Here is a 13,503-nt window from a genome sequence, read left to right on the forward strand (position 1 = left end):
GGAAAGCGGACCCTTCACCTGCATGGGAAAAACGCTAGGGAGAAGGATTCATATGGTCATGTGATTCTAAAATGGCAGCCCCCATGAGGGTGCCCCTGCCGCAGAATAAGACATATTTTATATGGTTAATGAAATTACTAGAGTCCTCATTTAAGTGGTCATGATTTTATATATACGTTTCAAAATTACAATTTCTTTCAGAGTAAAAATGTTTTAAAGGTGCACTCAGTATTTTTTTCACCATTAAGTTAAAATATTTATGAAAAAATTATTGTCAATGTATTCAAATGTATTTTTCTTTTTTCTCTCTCTCTCTCTACGCTCTTTCTTTTTCAAAATCTTTTACATGGTATCTTGACTTAAAATTGGTAAGCTCGTAGGTCAGCTTTACGTCACTGTATAATAGTTTACAAAGAAACGTTACATTAGAATAGATTGATCTAATTATATGTCATTTTAGCAAGTCAGGTCACTCGGTGGCCATCTTTAGAACGCTTCCGGGCATTTCACCGTGTAAACAAGCGAGTGCAGCTCCAATCTACTTTAATGGGGAAAGAAGGACATTTCCAAAACGGTTGGTCAAGATTACGATCAAAGAGCATATTTCAAATCAACAGTAAAGTCTTACAACACAATCATAAATTGTGCTTCTTTACTTCAGATTACGCTAAATAAAAACGCAATTATCCCGGTTTGTATAGCTAATGCGCATGCGCGTTTTCTAGTTGATTGACAGGCGACGTCTGTATCTACGTACACACTGCCAGCGACTTTATCGCTGCAGGTCGCCAGTGGCTGGCGGTGAAGTCGCTAGTGGGTGTTCCCACTACTGGTTGCCTAGTAACGTTTATAAATGACATTCACGGATGTCATTCCATTGCTGTTGACAGCGAATCTCTTTTCTTGCCACTAAAAACAAACATTTTGTAGGGAAAAGACTAAATATAAATGGAATCAGTACATAAAATGCTTTATATCAAAGATGAATGAGAAACAAGGCGTGCTGTTTGCCAGAGCGGCTGTTTATCTGCGGCGAAAATGCAAATGTCGGTCTGTATGGGTCCATAAAATCCCCGCGATCTCAGATACACCTTTCCACGCAGTATTTTTCTTTAAAATGTCCTTGTACGTGGGAAGAGACATATCATAGAGCACTGGAACATTTCTAACAGCAAGAATTAGCCTTTCATCCATCTTTCCGTTACTGCAGGAGCTGAGAGAAGGAGAGAAGGATCACGTGAGCTCTCCCGTCGTCTCTCCTATTGGCTGTCGCTTCCGTTAGTCGCTCCAAAGTTGAACTTTTCTCAACTTTGTCGCGTCGCTGGACACGCCCACATCTAGCGCCAACGGTCGCGACAGCTCGTATCGCCGGAAGTCGCTGTGCTCGCATTGAAAATGAATGGTATTGAGTCGCTGTCGCGCGCGATGTCGCTGGCAGTGTGTACGTACCTTAAGAGCTGATTGAATGTCTCGGCTGATAATATGAAGGGTAAGGCAGCCGTGCTGTAATACAACAGTTATCCAGCACGTGACAGTAAGAGGCGCGTCGCTTTAAGATCCGAACGGCACAGGAATTGAGTTCATAAGCCGGAGACGAAAGACACGAAAAACAATAACAAATGTTGAATTCTTCATTTAATCGGGATTTCTGAGCCGATTTCTCATCTGAACGAGTCCGTCTGTGGAGCCGCATTGGACAATTGTGTGATTTTATAGCCTGTAAAATGGCTGTTGTTTTTGTTCCCAAGCGACAGCGCGGAAAAGCGCAAATCAACCAAGTGACAATTCAGAGAGTGAGTATCAATATATACAAACTTGGGTGTAGAGTCATGTAGGGACGATAGGGACATGTCCATATCAACTTAAAGAAAATCTGAAATGCCCCGATAAATATTTGGGCAATTTTACCACATAAATATATTTCCATTTTATATTATGCTTTATATTTTCATTTTAATAACTATTAAATGTCCTAGTATAATGATTGTGTAAACAGTGTCGTCACGTGGCACCTGTTACTTTTCTCAGCGCTGTTCAGGATGCACCAATCACAGTCGTTTGTATGTTTGAAAAAATAATAATTTTCTGTAGATAACACGGGAGAATTTACTCCTAACTGTGTAGTCCTAGTCTTACTTTGAGATATTATATTTGGAGAAATGTCCTTTGGTCTAATGAAACACAAATTTAACTGTTTGGCCATAATGACCATTGATATGTTTGGAGGAAAAATTGTGAGACTTGCAAGCCAAAGAACACCATCCCTACCGTGAACCATAGGGGTGGCAGCATCATGTTGTGTGGGTGCTTTGCTGCAGGAGGGACTGGTGCACTTCACAAAATAGATGGCATCATGAGGAAGGAAAATTATGTGGATATATTGAAACAACATCTCAAGACATCAGCCAGGATGTTAAAGCTCGGTCTCAAATGTGTCTTCCAAATGGACAATGACCGCAAGAATACCTCCAAAGTTGTGGCACAATGGCTTAAGGACAACAAAGTCAAGGTATTTGAGTGGCCATCACAAAGCCCTGACCTCAATCTGATAGAAGATTTGTGGGCAGAACTGAAAAAGTGTGTGCAAGCAAGGAAGCCTACAAACCTGACCAAAATCAGACCAGTTCTGTCAGGAGGAATGGGTCAAAATTCCAGCAACTTTTTGTGAGAAGCTTGAGGGCTACCCAAAACATTTGACCCAAGTTAAACAATTAAAAGGCAATGCTATGAAATTCTAACAAAGTCTATGTAAACCTCTGACCCACTTGGAATGTGATAAAATAAATAAAAGCTGAAGTATATAATTAGTGGTGCTTGCAAAGCATCACTATTGTAATCTCACATACTTATTTTTATTTTTATTTTTCTTCTTTTTATTATTATTCTATCTCCGTACAAAACTTCGGCACCTAACTCGTCCCGCACCGTTTGGCGTAGACCCACGAATGAGGTATCAAATCGAACGGCCTATTGAGGACACGTGTGCTATGACTTTTATAAGCGATCGGGGGTACGGTATTTGCCCCAGGGGCAAAAAAGCAGCCGAAAAATCCCATAGACTTAACATTGAGACAAACTTTGACACGTCACAGCTCCAAGCGAGGATTTCGTAGAAACGTGTGATTTGCCACATTTGAAGAGGCTGGCAGGCTCTGTAAGAGCATACCTCAATATGGGGTAAAAGTTGCACCCCTGGGGGGCAGGAGCTGCCCAAAAATGCCCCAATTGACTTATAATGGTGTAGGACAGCCCATGAAATACGGATATTTCATTAAACATAGCTCTGGATCACAGTGTCATAGAGACAAGGGGCCTGCCTCATTTTACTCAGATGACCAATCAGTCTCTCAGGATCATTGCAAAGCTATCAAGACACGCCTTGGCAACCATTTACAGCACCTTAGCAACAAGTCCCATAGACTTCTAATGAAAGAGATCACATGGATATCTCCGGATAGTAGTGTCATAGAAACACAAGGGTGGTCTCGTTTGACTTGGGGCAGCAAACAGCCAAACATGAATCACCTCAACACTTCCTAGCCCCTCCCTAGCAACCATTGTCGAGCACCTTAGCAACCAAAATCCATAGAGGGATATCTTCCATTCTGAATGTCACAGAGGCATGGGAGTTGCTTTATATCATTCATACTGACAAGCAGCCTTTGGAATTTCATGATTGGCAGCTGCCAAGCCACTCCCTAGCAACTACACATAGTACCCTAGCAACCGAGTAACAAATCACATATTTCTGCACCACAAAATCGTACAGACTTCTGGGTTTATTTATTTCAACCAGGATGACAAGGAGACTTCATTAGTATCACTATGGAAACTTCCTAGCAACCACATGGGGTTACCCTAGCAACCGAGTAACAAATCACATATCTCTGCACCACAAAACACTACAGACTTCCGGGTTGACTTATTTCACTCAGGATGGAAAGGAGCCATGTATTGTATTACCTTGGTAACTGCATAGCAACCACACGGGCTTACCCTAGCAACCGAGTAACAAATCACATATTTCTGCAGCAGAAAATCGTACAGACTTCTGGGTTGATTTATTTATGACCGTAATTTTTGTTCTTTTCAAGTTACAAAATGCTGTTTGACGAGTTTCGCCACGGCAAGCACCACTCACATTTTCTTCAGGAAATGTCCCCATCTAGTTCTCTCTACTGTTATTCTGACCCAAGACAGGGAATGTTTTATATGATTAAATGTCATTAATTGTGAAAAACAGAGTTTAAATTTATTTGGTTAAGGTGTAAACTTCTGACTTCAACTGTACATATACACACTGAGCACTTTATTAAGAACACCCGTACACCTACTTATTCATGTGATTATCTAATCAACCAATCGTGTGGCAGCAGTGCATAAAATCATGCAGATACAGGTCAGTAGCTTCAGTTGATGTTCGCATAAACCATCAGAATGGGGAAAAATGTGATCTCAGTGATTGAGCGTGGCTTGATTTTTGGTGCACGACGGGCTGGTTTGAGTATTTCTGTAACTGCTGATCTCCTGGGATTTATATGCACAACAGTCTTACTCTGAATGGTGCCAAAAACAAAAAACATCCAGCGAGCGGCAGTTATGCAGATGGAAACTTCTTGTTGAGAAAGGTCAACAGAGAATGGCCAGATGGTTTCAAATGGACAAAGTCTACGGTAACTCAGATAACCGCTCTGTACAATTGTAGTGAGCAGAATAGCATCTCAGAATGCACAACCTGTCGAACCTTGATGCGGATGGGTTACAACAACACATGACCACGTCGGGTTCCACTTTTGTCAGCCAGGAGCAGAAAGCTGAGGCTGCAGTGAGCACAGGCTCAACAAAACTGAAAATGCAATCTAGTCTAATGAATCTCGATTTCTGCTGAGATACTCAGATGGTAGGGTCAAAATTTGGATCCAACAGCAGGAGTCCCTTGGACCCAACCTGCCTTGTGTCAACAGTCCAGGCTGGTGCTGGTGGTGTAATGGTGTTGGGACTATTTTCTTGGAACACTTTGGGCTGTTATTACCAATCAATCATCGCTTGAATGCCACAGCCTATTTGAGTATTGTTGCTGACCATGTGCATCCCTTCATGGCCACAATTGACCTATCTTCTAATGGCTACTTCCAGCATGATAATGCACCATGTCACAAAGCAAAAGTAATCTCAAACTGGTTTCATGAACATGACAATGAGTTAGCTGTTCTTCAGTGGCCTTCCCCAGTCAACAGATCTGAATCCAGAAGAACATTTTTGGGATGTGGTAGAATGGGAGAGTTGCAGATAATCCATGCCATGAAGAATTGAGGCTGTTTGGAGAGCAAAGGGAGGCCCTACTCAGTATAAGTGTAGTCTTCCTAATAACATACTCAGTGTTTACTAAATGTAGGCCTTTATAACTCATTCGTATTCTTTTTTTTATTATTATTATTTCCCAGCTTCTTGATGAAAATGATCAACTGGTGCGATGCATCACAGAATATCTACAGAAGGGTCGAGCCACAGAATGTGTGCAGTAGGTGCCGTTTTATGTTTCTGTTCTCATCAGTTGCTTTAGTGTTTTAAGTACATGCATTGTCTTTTTCAGATACCAACAGATTCGCCAGCGGAACATTGTGTACTTGGGAACGATAGCTGATGCCAGCACAGAAAACCTGCCTGATAAGACTGAGTTCTGCTGCTGTAGAGAATACAGGTCCATTGATTTGTTTTTCTGTTCAGAAGAATATTGGTAAAACAGTAATTATGGGCCAATACAAAATAATTGTTCCTTTCATTTCTGCATGTTGCAGGTCCTTACATAATTTCTCCTTGTGAAAATAAAATCACATTGGCTGCAACCAAAGACACTTCAGATGTTACGGATCGCAGCAATTAATGTTCACTTCTGTCCCAACTTTGTGTATTATAATATACATAATTAAATTTGTATTTAAATGCTGTGTATAATAAATGTATAAAGAGAAACTCTTTAGAAACTGTATGTATATAACCAGGCCCTCAAAAACATCCATCAGTCACAATGTACTTAACCTTCCCCCTTCCATTAGCATGTTTGTTCATAAAATTTGAGAATACTTTCAAATATTAAGAGTGTAGTACTCGCAGCTTTAAATCATTTGACCATTTTTGCAGACTCAATATCAGCTCAGGAAATGCTACTTTCAGGAGCATTTTTCACCCAAACCATATTTTAAACAAAGCAAGCTGTCCATTAGACATAGAATATACTTCCTGCCCCTGGTCTGGGCTTACATAGAACATTCAAAATGGCGTGTGTGTGAGACTATGAAATGAAAGCAGACTTTTGTAATGTTATTTATTAATTTTTTGCATTGCTGGTACACTTGGAAATGGTCAGTTGCCAGCTCTAGTGAACAATAAGCAACAAACGCCAAGCAGCCGCCCCTTATGTCTTCGGTTAGGGCAACATCACATTTTTTTTTTAACTCCTTTAATTTTGTTGAAGCCACTAGTAAACCATTTTGACACAGCTGAGAAAGGTTAAGCGTTACAGTCCAAGGTCATTGTAGATGTTTTTTCTTAAACAAACAAACAAACAAACAAACAAACAAACAAAAATGCTGCAACAGTTTGGGAGAACAAACATTGACAAAGCAACAAACCTATATCTTGATTGTGCAAAGCACAGAACTATAAAAAGATATATTTATATACAGCAAACGATTCTCTGTAAACATGTTAAGTATGTTAGTTTTTCAGAAAACATGGTCATATCATAAATACAGGCAACATTGGCTTCGGCAAACGTCACAAAAAAAACATTCTGGGCTTTTAAGATCCAGCCAGATACCACAGAAACCAAAAGGAATCTGGGTTAAAAAAAAATTTAAAAAAACACCCCAATCCTACCAGAACCATTTATTAGTGTTTATAATGGCGTATTTGGTAACCTCTGCAGAAAGATAGTTAAACTCTATAGGAAAGAAAACATGTGCTTCACATCTTGGGAAAATTTAGTTTTAATGAAATGTTTTAATAATAGGCCTATATTTCGCTAACGTATACATTAATGGTATAATGTGTAAGAAAATACAAAAATAAGATTAATACTGTCAATATTTGTACAAGAAATATATTGTATTTGAAAGGAATAGCATTTTTATTGGATGTGTTAGTGTCTTTCGGAAGGAAGCCAAACAGAAAAACAAAAGAACATGGAGGATTTTGGCCATACAAATTTTCCCCAAGAGTTTTTTTTCTATATGTAACTACTACTACATCTCCCAAATGGCATTTCTTTATATTTCAAGCACTTAATATTTCATTTCCCCCTTCTAAACAATACTTTGGTTAGAGAAAATACCTGCAAGTGCTATTCAAAACAACATGGCACAAAGTTTACTTACTAACATCCTTTTTTAACATTTTTTTTTATTATTATTTTGAATCTGTAAGATGTTGGGAAAAAAGTAGTGTATTTCTTTCAAATGACACCTCTGCTATGATTATTATATTTCTGCTGAGCCTGCTCAAAGCCTCTTCATAAAAAGTAAATATTTATAGTTTTTTTTTCTTCTTTTCTATTTTGAGTCATTTACAAGCTATGGAACAGTTAGCTGCGAGCTGCATTCTGGCTCATCAGACATGAGATTTGGCAGTTACAGCTATTTAAACACAGTATCGTTATGGGGGCATGTCCGGTTATCAAACCAGGACATCCCAAATCTTCGTAATGCGGCTGCAGTAGCGCTATGAGTGAGCACGATGGCCATGCAAATCAAAAACTTGTCTCGGGAAACACAGCGTGTAAATGCAAACCTGCAACACCCAGCAAGACTTCTAGAAAGAACAAGGATTTTGTACAAGTCGCATTGCGCTGTTGGTTCAAAGTTCTAGAATGCGTTTCAGTGGTGCTATGGAAATCGGGCTGAACCGGCTGCCAGTGTAATGGTCTTACTAGCTGCTTTAAACATGAATCATGTATTTTTTTGGACAGCGTGAAAGGCAGTTACGTTTGTTTGGGGGATTTTGACACACATGTGTACAAAAATGGCATTAACCACTAACCTTAAATGCAAATTTCCCTATAAAAACACTAGAAATCTAATTTACAAGGTTGGAGTCTTGACCAGAGTCGTGTAGTTTTGTGCAAAACTTGATACCACAAAGTGAAAATCTCAGCTAGGTTTCTACGAAGCCCCGGATGAGGGCTGTGCTCCAGCGTAAGAGCCTTACAAAAGTAATAAAATATCATTCCCCTGCCTTAGATCTCTGAAACTTCCCCCAAACACTAAACCACTGAACCCAGTGCCACATCATGACAGAAACACCAGTACATTTTCTCACAACACCGTCTCATTTGGGATCAGAACTCAAAGTAGAAGTTGCCTTTTAGATGGTTTATCTGGTTTCAACCACATCATGAGCATGTGAATGTAAAAACTGCCCTTAGATTACAAATAGGGTGACCTCTCCCAGCATGGGTCCAGCTCAGTACTGATGCAGGTATGAGGGTCGATGCTCAGGTTTTAGTGGGAAGGTTTTAAAGCCTTTGCTCAGGATCTTGTGCTGGGAGACCTGCTGCTGCTGCTGCTGCTGTTGTGTGAACGGGAAGCCGGAGGAGATCACAGAGGATGGAGGGCAGTCATTAGCTGTCGACCACACTGGAGACTGCAACATTTGCATGGAGTCGCCCCATTGGCTGGAGGGGATGGTCATCTGATAGAGGGAAGAGCTGGGATTGTGCATCGTGTTGGAGTGGGAGGAGTGTTGCCAGGGGGCCTTAGGAGGCCACGTTTTAGTTTTGCTGTCCTGTACAACAAAGCATGCGACATATATGAAGCTAACCAATGTCAACGTGGAGGTAACCTCCCCAACATAAGTTGAGTCAAATGCGAAGAAGGTTTAAGGTGTCATTCACAGCTGTGCAAAACTACATATTTTCAGAAATAAGTCTTATGGAAGCCCTGTATAATTAGGCTGGTTTTAGGTCCACTTGACTCCGATTGGACACATTTCTTAAGTGGCATTTACATATTTCTGTTTAACGGAATGGAACAGAATGCTGTCAACTTGAGATGCATTTTTTAAAAGTTGGGAGTACTTAAACTTGATGTACCATTTTAAAATGGTGGGACGCTAAAAAAAAAAAAAGTGCAAAAGGGGATGTAACAGCCAAAGACGTCAGCAGTGTTCATTTTTAAACCTTTTGTTATTTGTGAAATTTTTGTTTGAAAAAATGCTTAAAATTTTGTCATTATTTCATCATGTCCTAACTTTTCATTTTAGTCAATTGGCATGTCATTTCGGCCAAAGAAAATAACGTTTTAGTAAACAACGATGTGCCAAACGAATCAATGTTAGACCAAACTTTATACATTTTGTAAAACATTTGAGTATTTGGTTTAACATTTAATTATTAAAACATGAAATAGTATTAAACAACATCATGAACTCATATATAATACGAGTTTGAATGAGCTAATTAATTCGTTTGTAAAACACTTTAGTTTAGTGGTGTTCAGCTTTTGACTCACAAAGCTCAAGAGGGAAAATCCCCAATGCATTATGACTAAATTTGAATACATTTTTTCTTATAAAAAAAAAACAAAAACATTTGTAAGTGCATTGTTCATATGCCAACAGAATGTTTTAAAATCGTTTGATTATTTTAATGACGCATCTTTTAGAGTTCGCTGCTAAAATATCAAAACAAAGGAAGTCTAGATAAACTAGTTGACCTCATTAAAGGAATGTTCCACGTTCAATACAAGTTAAGCTCAATCGACAGCATTTGTGGCATAATGTTGATTACCACAAAAATGTATTTCAACTCGTTCCTCCTTTTCTTTAAAAAAAGCAAAAATCAAGGTTACAGTGAGGCACTAATAGTGCATTCACATAAAAAGCGAAGAAAATTTTCGCCTCGCATTGCTCGCGCAAGTTTGACCACTCGATTATAAACGTGTGTTTAAACTCATGTTCACGTGAGTAACGCAAAGCCGCAAGATTTCCCCTTCGCTTCCGGAAAAGGACAGGTGGAGGGGCTTCTACGACTCCATGTTCATTCATAGTAAAGTACAACCAATAGCTGGAATCAAGTAGACACACATATTTTCAGAACTTATCAGGGGTAGTCCAACATCCTCGCTCTGTACATCTATGACCAGCTGTTGTTAAATTTACAAGTATATTTTTTTTTCCATCGCCAGAGCACCACCCTAGACTCCTCCCATCTACCAGTGATGCTTCATTAAATTTCACGCGTCTACTACCTGCGCAAATATCAACAGTGCAAATGGGTTGTAGGTTACCAGGTTGTGGTCACAAATGGGTTGAAATTTGTATGATGTGTCGATTGTGCGAGTAGGATGCGTTTCATACAAGATCTGGCAACTGGACAACCTTGGAATCATATTTTGATGCGATTATTCATATAATGAGGTTTGGGCCATGCAAATTACGGGAGTTTCCCAGAAGAAATGACAAAACGGGAGGGGGGTGGGAGATGGGTGTGAAATACCGGAGACTCCCGGGAAAAACAGGAGTGTTGACAGGTATGTTGACATCCAGACAATCTCAATGCTGATAGGCTTTCGTAAAAATGCATCTGCGAATTTTGCAGAATACGCAAATGAAGTGATTTCGTGAGTTGGAGTAGCTTCATTCACGCCGCCCGGCACAAATTCACATCTATTCGCATCTTTGTATGTAAACGCAACGTGCGAAACACTCGCTTCGCATTGTATGTGAACGCACCATTAAAATGGAAGTGAATGCGGCCAATTATTTGAGGGTTTAACGGAAATGTGAAGCTTATTTTATAATAAGCTTCACATTTTATAAAATGTCTTGCATTAATTCTTCTGTTAAAACTTGTGTATTATTTGAGCTATAATGTTGTTTAAATAGTAATTTTTACAGTTGTTATAGGGTTTGTTGACATTACATCATTAAAGTAATGAAGTTGTAAAATTGGTTATAACTTTACACAGAAAGGTTTTGTAAGGGATTTTATCACATTAAACTATCATGTTTACACGCAAATCCTTTATGCCTTGTGGCTGTACTTTTGAAACTGATTTTTTTCACGTTAAAAAATTGGACATCATTCACTTCATTATAAGTGCTTCACTGCAACTTCAACATTTGTAATTTTTTTTAAAGAAAAGGAGGAACAAGTTGAAATTAATTGTTGTGGTAATCAACATTATGCCACAAATGCTGTCGATTGAGCTTAACTTGTATTGAACCCAGAACATTCCTTTAGTTAACCATCAGGACTCATCCCCAGCTTAAACAATGCACACACAGCTGCTTGCACCCTAGAATTTATGGTGCACCAGAAAATACTAGAGATGGTGCATCACATGGACGCTAAGGTAACACACAATGGTTTGTGAAAGTGACAGCCCATCATGGCAACAAATATGTATGTTGTATGTGTGAAAGCGCTTACTGTTAAATTCCATCTCTTGTATCATGGGATCTTTAGGTGATTATAAAAATTTGAAGTGTCACAAGTCTCATTTTTACCTGGTTATTGTCGTCACTGGTGTGGTGGAGGGGAGGAGAGGGCAGAGTGCACACTTCCTGTTCACCACAGCTGTGTTTCCTAAAAACACACACAACATATGAATCCACAGAGTACAGGGAGATTTAACAAACACACAAACTCATTTCTTTTGAGGCTAACTTTTGAACTTTGTACTGAAGCACTTCTAATATTACGGTCTCTTTAGATTGAAACAGAAAAGCAGCTTTGGACAGAAATGCTTCCTAAATACATAAATGTCAATATTTGTTACCGTCTCTGCTTAACAGCCGCCACCAGGTCAGGCCCAGAGAACATAGAGAACAAGCTGTCCCCATTGGCTGAGGAAGCCTCATCACTCGAACTGGCTGAGTCACCCTGATTGGTTGACCAGCCACTGTTGACCGCCTCCCTGTGGAAAAAACAAAACACACACACAAACACACACACACAGCACATTAGAATATGATGTCATAAATGTTCTCGTTTATACATAAACTGATGAAAAATGACTGACATTGTGAAATATAGCAGTCTTGAAGATACAGAAGCCTTTATAAAATTGTCATGTGGACTAAATTATGACATTATGGTTATGATTATGAAATTATAAATAAAGCTTTGGTGTTATAACGAGAAACTTGGGTAACAAATGGAGTATGGCTTTAAAAAAATCTTTGATTTGACAATGCAGGCAAAGCATCCTCATGGTGTGATTGGTCAGAGTGTCACACACCCTTCACTGTAGTATTCTGGGTGTGTCCAGCCCATGTGCTGGTCGTCAGGGTGGGGCCAGTTGCTGCGGGCGTTGCTGGGATGACGAACATGCTGCGCCTGCCTTTTCTGCTGCATGGCCTGATTGACCCCGGCGACATAACGCGCAAACTCTGGATCAGAGCCAACTGACAGAGAGAGAGTTTTATATTGGTTTAGTCCAGTTCTTTGTTTAAACTGTCCAGCACAGCAGAAACACATAATAGGGTTCAGTCACACACACAAAGAGAGCTACTGGACCACACAAACCAAAATACACATCCCAACAGGCATACTTCTATTACACACTAAAACTCTGTAAGCCTACTTTGCCAACGTTGTCACATTCTGCTTCTATGTCAGCATTAACATCTAACTAAATTCATTATAATAAAAAAAACATACAATTTACAAAGCGAGTGAGCTTTTATTAACAAACGGCACTATTGAAAGTGTTGCTTTTATGTACTACAGTATTTTACATATTGTTCTCTGTAGTTATTGTTCTCTGTAGTGCCATTACCTGTATGCTTTTATTATTTATGTGTGTGTGTGTGTGTGTGAGAAATAGCATTTTTTTCTTCTACCTAATGCTATGGCAACACTGCTTCTATGCAGTCATGCCAATAAAGCTCATTTGAAATTCAGTAATGCTAAAATTTTAGGTTTATACATCAAATTCCTGTTGTTGCTGTGGCTCTTCTGTAGCATAAGGGTTGTGACCAAAACATGCACATTATAAAAACAAGAGGTGTGTAAAGCAAAATTTTAAATAAATGTAAATGTATGGTCAGTAACGATCAGTGTTGGGTAGTTTACTTCTGCAACATCTTCCCATTTGGTCCTTTTTTTTTTATCCACTGGAAAATGGCAGAAGATTTTGCCCAAATTGCAATTACAGTATGCTCAATGATTTTATGGCATGTATATGTAACTGGAGCGTGATAGCTTTGCGGTATGTGTAAACCTCACTCCCCTGGCCTCAAGAGGTGCACTAGCAACTACGCTAGAGGCTGCAGCCTTAAGCCTCCTGGTTAGTGCACCCTAATTGTCTAATTAACTCTACCCATTAAAAAAAAAAAACTGAGCATTTTAACATGTATTTATTTAAAAATAAATGACTAAACAATTTCTTGCAAGTTCTTTGAGACAAAGTATAAAGTGAATATATTTATGATTGTTTTATAATGTTTGTTGTAATGCATCATGCACCATCGTTTAATTGCGATTAATCACAAAAACCTGTG

General features: G+C 39.2%; 2 protein-coding genes across 5 annotated transcripts in view; one reads left to right on the forward strand and one right to left on the reverse strand.

Annotated features, from left to right (window-relative positions):
• The first annotated feature begins 755 nt into the window (after positions 1–755).
• On the forward strand, positions 756–6,038 carry LOC127623256 (SS18-like protein 2). Of its 4 annotated transcripts, XM_052097624.1 has the most exons (4): positions 756–1,793; positions 5,445–5,521; positions 5,594–5,701; positions 5,799–6,038. In XM_052097624.1, exons 1-4 carry the CDS (start codon positions 1,725–1,727, stop codon positions 5,821–5,823), a joined length of 279 nt encoding a protein of 92 aa, XP_051953584.1. In that variant the 5' UTR covers positions 756–1,724; the 3' UTR covers positions 5,824–6,038. The 4 variants fall into 4 exon arrangements, 2 of the variants coding, with proteins under 2 accessions (XP_051953584.1, XP_051953583.1); XR_007968043.1 differs by lacking the exon at positions 5,445–5,521 and having other exon boundaries at positions 5,799–5,826; XM_052097623.1 differs by having other exon boundaries at positions 5,594–6,038.
• A 288-nt stretch (positions 6,039–6,326) lies between these two features.
• LOC127623152 (granule associated Rac and RHOG effector protein 1-like) overlaps positions 6,327–13,503 on the reverse strand; it is a 53,713-nt gene continuing 46,536 nt past the window's right edge. The window contains exons 11-14 of the mRNA XM_052097426.1: positions 12,240–12,405; positions 11,778–11,915; positions 11,506–11,584; positions 6,327–8,781 (exon numbers count right to left, since the gene is read on the reverse strand). Coding sequence (XP_051953386.1) covers positions 8,461–8,781; positions 11,506–11,584; positions 11,778–11,915; positions 12,240–12,405 — 704 coding nt within the window. The 3' untranslated portion in view covers positions 6,327–8,460. The remainder of the gene's footprint in view (positions 8,782–11,505; positions 11,585–11,777; positions 11,916–12,239; positions 12,406–13,503) is intronic.

This window comes from Xyrauchen texanus, chromosome 29 (genome assembly GCF_025860055.1).
Source record: "Xyrauchen texanus isolate HMW12.3.18 chromosome 29, RBS_HiC_50CHRs, whole genome shotgun sequence".
NCBI lineage: Eukaryota > Metazoa > Chordata > Actinopteri > Cypriniformes > Catostomidae > Xyrauchen > Xyrauchen texanus.

Bases quoted from the DNA above. Each gene is read 5' to 3' on its own strand.
- LOC127623256 (XM_052097623.1), top strand. From the start codon at position 1,725: ATGGCTGTTGTTTTTGTTCCCAAGCGACAGCGCGGAAAAGCGCAAATC. The intron at 1,794-5,444 runs GTGAGTATCAAT...ATTATTTCCCAG, and splicing joins ACCAAGTGACAATTCAGAGA to CTTCTTGATGAAAATGATCA. The intron at 5,522-5,593 runs GTAGGTGCCGTT...TGTCTTTTTCAG, and splicing joins CGAGCCACAGAATGTGTGCA to ATACCAACAGATTCGCCAGC.